The 7,037-nt window shown below is 36.9% G+C and overlaps 1 protein-coding gene across 1 annotated transcript in view; it reads right to left on the bottom strand.

The window, feature by feature from the left end:
• The window catches only part of STAM (signal transducing adaptor molecule (SH3 domain and ITAM motif) 1), a 19,337-nt gene extending 13,076 nt beyond the window's left edge, over positions 1-6,261 (bottom strand). Inside the window, exon 1 of the mRNA XM_009887119.1 lies at positions 6,182-6,261. Coding sequence (XP_009885421.1) covers positions 6,182-6,249 — 68 coding nt within the window. The 5' untranslated portion in view covers positions 6,250-6,261. The remainder of the gene's footprint in view (positions 1-6,181) is intronic.
• Positions 6,262-7,037: the final 776 nt, after the last annotated feature.

Here is a 7,037-nt window from a genome sequence, read left to right as displayed (position 1 = left end):
AAGAGGAAAAGAGAGAATAAATTTAAACTAAGAGATTTTATGCATTTCTGGAGTATTTATAGTATATTTTTTTTTTAAGCAAAATTATTTAATTATTTTTCTATTGAATTGATATCCAAGAACTAACATGAAACTTAGGTATGTTATACCACTGCTTGGCTATACTATATTTGGCAGTGTCTACATTTTACAGAAATGTCCATCTCATATTTACTAGTACTAATTATAGAAAATGCTGTCACACAGCAATACTACATATCACGCAGTGTACACCTTCATATAACTAATTATTACAAATGAAGGCTATAAGGCAAGCACTGCCTTTTATCTATTGATTATCCAAGACTTCTCCTAAGTTCACTTTAATTGACAAGGAATAGATGCTAAAATTTTCAGAAATAACTCCTTTTTTTAACCATGTGATATAAGAGCCAATGTGATACCAATGTGATATAAAAGCAAGCACAAAAAAGTGCATGGCCATTAATTGTTAAACCAGGATTTATAAAGGTAGGGTGAAGGATCAAGAGCTTAGCAGTTCAGGAACAGGACTGCTAGCCTAAGATTTTTCTATTAAGGGATCCATTAAAAACTGATAAAGTAACAAGAAAGCCTCAAAGCCAAACAATCTTCCGCATGCATCAAGTACAATTTTGAAAAGGTAGAAAACATAACAAGAAACCCCTCAGTAATTCATAAAAACACCTTAAAAATAATAAATCTATTTGCTCATGCATTTAACTGAAAACATCAATATTTGAGTGTTAATGTTTTAACATGCTCTAATGTTTTAAAAAAACATCTTTTGATTACATCTACACAAAAAAAAAAAAAGGCTTACCAATGTTTAGTCACACAGACTAATCGCTATTCTAGATAGAACTGTATTCCTTAATTTTATGATGAATTGATTTGAAGTAAAAATAACTTGTAAATTATGAGAAGCACTATGCAGAAATCAGAGGGAAGGCACACATGCCACAAAAACAGAATTCTAACTATTTATAAAGCATCTCTCAAGACCATGCTATAGAAGCATTGGGCCACACTTCTGCTCCAATGACTCTGTGAATCAAAGTTTCAGAGGCAGCATAGTGAGTGGGAATAACAAATCACTGGGGTGAAAATAGGGCAAGATACCATAGAAGCTATGGTATTATAGACTAATATATCCAGAAAACATTCATAATAAATTTCAGTTTTAGAGAGGAAAAAGTAATTTATTTGATTATATTTTATTTAACAACGACAATATTAACAGCAATTGGAATCCAAAATACTAGTCTGCACAAAACGTTTCATATATTTTCAGGAATTTATTGTTCATTCACAGTCTAAGATAACTGTCTGTGGGGCTCAAGACTACAGACTGAGGGGGGATCTTATTAATGCTTATCAATACTTACAGGGAGGGTGCCAGGGGGATGGGAGCAGTCTTTTTTCAGTGGTGCCCAGTGATAGGACAAGAGGTAACGGGCACAAACTTGAACATAGGAAGTTCCATCTTAACATGAGGAGGAACTTCTTTCCTTTGAGGGTGGCAGAGCACTGGCACAGGCTGCCCAGAGAGGTGGTGGAGTCTCCCACTCTGGAGACATTCAAAACCCGCCTGGACACCATCCTTTGCAACTCGCTGTAGGTGACCCTGCTCTGTCAGGGGTGTTGGACTAGATGATCTCCAGAGGTCCCTTCCAACCCTGACCATTCTGTGATTCTGCGTGTGACCCAATTTTCCTCCTTGCTCCTTTAGAAACATGCTAATCAAAGAGCTTCCTGGTCAGCCTGTTAGACATACACTGCAATGACTATGTAAAACCCAACTGAGATTGGGCAACTTGAGGGGGAAAAAAAAAAACAGAAGTTAGTTTGGAAGACTGTCAAGTAAGCAATTTTACTGCTCTCTCTTGTATGAACAGGCACAAAAGCAACCAAAGAAGAATCAGCTAACCAGAATACTGACTCACTGAGGCAGTGATTAATCCATAAGGAATCAGGACAAAGTTAGGCAAGCAGCAATACAGACAAACCATTTCTCAATGACAATTTTTCAATACCCACACCCAACAGAGAGTCCTGCAATGAATATTTATATTTTCTCAACCATTGGTGCATTCTCCCAGTCACTGACTTCATTTTTTTCAGCCATCAATTTTATTACGTAACTTTTCTGGAGAAAAACTGAAGTTGTGGTCGTTTCAAACATAAAGACTAGTATGTCTCATTAAGTAAATACAAAAGGTACAACCACCTCAAAGCCAAATGCAAACAGAATTAAACTCAGGAACTGGCTGGCACTGAACTGACTGAGGAAGGACGAGTGCTTCATGCTAAAATATACCATATGTGGCCTTTAATTTTCCCTTTTATTCTGCTAAATGAATCATTCAAATTTTATAATGTTATTTTACTCAGAGCTGCTCAACTATAGATTCAGCTGTGTAAGCATTTCCATTGCAGAAAAACAACACTACACAAAAATCTATACCTTTCCTGTAATCAGATATTTTAAAATGCTGGTAAAATATGAGTTTTTAAAATAAACCAGATTTTCAATAATGCTGTATAGAAACAGAAGAAAAAAAAAAGATTGCCTCTAATGGTACAACCTTTTTTTTAATCATGTTTCCATGTTGAAAAGACAACTTGCTCACTAAACTACCAATTTTCCCCCAAAATGGGATGCAAACAATGTAATATGCAACTGCTAAGCTGTATGAGTTCATAAAACAAATTCAGATTAAAAAAATGCATTGATTGCCTCATAGCTAGACAAATTTTAGATCTTAAGAACCTGGTATGTGAAACAGAAATTATCAAGTTAATTCCACACTACATATGGCAATACTTTATACATGCTAGTGTAAAAAAATGCATATTATTTAAAATATTGCTGAATCTGTCTTTCCAGTGTTTTCTATGAAAATTCTGGCATCAACTTTAATCAATTAGATTTTGAAATTCACACACAAAAAAAGAGAAAATAGATAGATTCAGTAGAATTCTAATTTGCTAAAACCTGGTTTAGTTGGTTGAATTAAGGCAAGAAAGATACATTTTTTAGCTATTGGCAATTCTCTGGCATAAAGGTATTGCAACGTAAAAATTAACAGTAGCAATTCCGTTACTGAACTGTAACTAATTTATCTTAAGAGAAAATGTAGCACCTTTGTAGCATAACAGGTTTCCAACAATTACTCTGGATGCAAACAAGTTGTTGGCAGACCTAAATGAGACAATGTGCCACGTAACACTGTGGGACAAAAAGTGCCACTTAATGAGGAACAATCCTTCTAGTCTACTGTGGCCTCATGTGTAAGATGATCTACATCTAAAATGCTGCAGGCATACAATGGAGCATACAGACTAGTACAAAGAAAACCCATAAAACAGAGATTTTGTAATCTGAACTTCTGCCAAGAAGAGTATCAGACAGCTTGTATTGGACCAGAATTGGTTAAAAGATTAAAGCAGATCCCAGTTAAGACGACTAGCATCCTTGCCACAGGAACTTAAACTGCAGGAGAATTTCAAACAGCAGAGCACATCTCATTTAAACTTCTTAACAGGAGAACTTTGTCTTGCTTTACCTTCCTATGGCATGACATAATCCATCAAAACAAAGAAAACCCACTATCAGCAAGTTTTAACAGAATCTGAATTTAAGCAACCAGCCAGCTAACAGCCTATTGCAAGCAGGGTAAATATTACAAAAGTTAAAGTCACAGCCAGGATCAAACCACTGTTTTATTAAAAAGGGAAAAAAAGCAAACACAAAAACCTCAAAATCAAACAAACAAAAGCACAAATCATAACAGAAATTCCAGCTGTCCCAGAGAAATTTACCAGAAGGTCTCTAGCTTTGTCTGTACTCCCAAGAAGCAGCTGTCTCTTGCAGCTACATACATTTGAGCACTGTTCAGGCTAAGTTGCTGTGAGACTCAATCTTGCCTGTGGAAATGCTTCCCGTGATTAAATAGAATACTGAAGCCTTCAATAATACAGTTATTGTTACAGACTCAGCATCAAAATGCACAAGGAGCAGAAATGCAGTTTTACATACACAAACTAATATGAAACATTATTAACAACTTGCCAGCTGTTATCTTAACTACAGTTATACACAACAGCACAGAAGTCTCAATATGCCATGCTATTTATAAGTACTCCTCTAGAGACCATCTCTAATCCCAAAGAATAAGCTTATTTGCAAACCTGTCCTTTGGAACAAAAGTCCCAGGTGGGAATCAGCTGTCTGGCATCTCATACTGTTTCCCACAGTTTTACAAGGCATTGTCAGAGAAGACTTTCACTAAATAGCAGCAAGGGCAAAACGCTCTTTATGAGGCTATTCCTTACCTGAATTGTTAGAGGGAATGCTTGGAGAAGATGTATTTAAAACATTTCCAAAGTGTAATACTACACTGAATAAAAACACTATAGATGCACTGAAATAATGTCTTTAAACTGTATTTTTATTTGCCAACTCAAATTATACTTTAACTTTTCATGTCCAAAAAACAAGTGTATGCATAAATTCTATTCAGTAAAGAATCCCTAATGGAAGCGTTAGTGGCCCGTATTAAGATGAGTTTAATTTAATGTCACATTTTCAAAATGTACATTTATCAAAGCCCTGATGTCAGAGAATAGCTTCTCAAAACAAGGGGAAGAAACACAGAACCTCCTTGCTTTCTGTGACAGGGTCTGGTGGTCAGGGCAAGGGAAAGGCAGCAGATGCTTCATACCTTGGTTTTAGCAAAGTTTCAGCATACCGTTGAAACTCATATAGACTCCTTATCACCCACCTGGTGAAATATGGGCTGGATAGAAGGATGACAAGTTGGGTGGAAAACTGGCTGGCCTCCTAAGCACAAAGAGTTGTCACCAGTGGTGAAAATTCCAGCCAGTGGGCAGTAACTAGTGAGGTCCCTCAGGGATCTCTGCTGGGACCAACGCTGATAAATGTCTTTGCTAATAACCTGAATGATGGGAGGCAGTGCAGTCTCAGCAACTTTACTGACAATAGCAAACTGGGGAGAGAAATCACTATATTGGAGGGCAGGGCTACTATTCAGAGGGATCTGGACAGGCTGGAGAAATGGGCAGATTGGAACTTCATCAAGTTCAACAACAGCAAGGGCAAGGTGTTGCACTTCAGATGGTCTGCGCCAAAGGCCAGTAGCTGACCACCTAAAAAGCAGCTCCCCCGGAAAGGATCTGCAGGTCCTATTGGGTGACAAGTGTCAGCAGTGCAGCGAAGACAACCAACAACATCCTGGGTCAAATAAGTGGTCAGCACAGTCAACAGGGCCAGGGAAGTGATCCTTCCCCTCCGTTATGCACTTGTAAGATTCCATCTGGAGTACTTTGTCCAGTTTAGAGCTCCCCAGTACCAGAAGGATATTGATGCAGTAAGTCCAATGGAGGGCTGCCAGAATGGTCAGAGGAGAACCACGTACAAGGAGAGATGGAGAGCTGCTTCCAGTTTTGAGAAGAGTGGATTAAAGGGAACCTTACTGCTTTCTACAACTAATTAATGACAAAATACACAGAAGATGCATCCAGACTCTTTCTTAGAGCTGCATAGTCATAAGACAAGATGCAACAGGCAAGTTGGAACAGGGGAAATTGTAATCAGATTGCAGGATTGGTTATTTATTTATTTACTTACTGTGAGGGTAGTTAAATACCGAGACATGTTGCCCATAGAGGTTGTGGAAACTCTGACCTTGGAGGCATTCAAGACTCGACGACTCGACACAGTCCTGAGCAACCTGATCTAATTAGACCTGTTTCAAACTGGCGGGTTGGACTACATGACCTCTGGAGGTCACTTCCAACCTAAATTATGATTGTGTAAGAAAAATCCCTAATGAAGTCTCCCGGGTTTACAGTGCCACTGCTAAAACATATCAGTTTATTTCTTTAATTACCCTGAGGAAAAGCAGCTGTATACAAGTCCTAATTTTAACAGATCAGCAAATATCTCCAAAGGAAGAATTGCAAAATATTTAAGCGGAAAATCCATACATTTTACTTCTACTGATTATAAATTCAAGTTAAATTGAGCTGTTGCAAAATTCTATACAAGATAACAAAAATTCCATTCCTCTCATCTGAATATGAGACTGAAATAACAAAATTAAAAAAGTTTGGGGAGGAAATTTCTAAATTCACTTACCCTGTGCGTGACTGTCCAACTTTATCACAGATGTCTAAGATGAGGCCCCAGTCCTCTGCAGTGTTCATCTCACTGGTTGCTTTCTCTGATGAATAAAGCATAAGTAAATCAAAATACGTATTTTAAAAAAAAATAAAATAATTTAACAAAATTATCAACACATATGTTGTAATACTACCTCTCTGTATATTGCTAAATGCATGACAAATCCCTATATTTAAAAAATTCGTATATTAAAACTTTTATACCTAATACTTTGTAATTTTCAAACGTTCACTTGTGGCCATGAAGTTAAATTCGTAAGCAAATATATATTTGGGAGTTGTTTTCCCACATAATAAAGATACACCCAGAATATGACAGAAGTAGTATAGCTACCAACAGATTATTTTATTTCTCATTTAGAACAATAAAGTTTAATAGGATATGAATACCCAAAGCATTAATTCACTGCTTGAAGAGTCAGATACAACCGCATTTACCACTTCCTCAGACACTAAAATGCTGTGTCTTGCAGTTTCTTTTTATGTATTACAATTCAACAAGGAAGATTCAACAATTTATTAATAATCACTCAACTTTTATCTCCCCATTCTCATCTCTGCTTTGGATGATATATTCCACTGTGTCTTTTCAGCTATGAAGACTGCTAAACCAAAGCTAATCTGATAGAAGCCATTGGGACTCTTCCTTCCAAATCTTTTGAATAGAACAAGAAGAGTCCCTGCTGAAGAGTGAAGAAATAGAGACAGTAGGTGGAGAAGAAATAGATTCCAGTTGAAAGAAAAAAACATAGAGATTCCTTCCCGGTTTCTCCCCCAGAAAAGCTCAGGTACACAGAGACTAATAATAAATA

The sequence above is a fragment of the Charadrius vociferus genome, unplaced genomic scaffold, assembly GCF_000708025.1.
Source record: "Charadrius vociferus isolate BGI_N301 unplaced genomic scaffold, ASM70802v2 scaffold126, whole genome shotgun sequence".
Classification (NCBI taxonomy): Eukaryota; Metazoa; Chordata; class Aves; order Charadriiformes; family Charadriidae; genus Charadrius; species Charadrius vociferus.
This window is presented reverse-complemented; position numbering and strand designations above follow the sequence as displayed.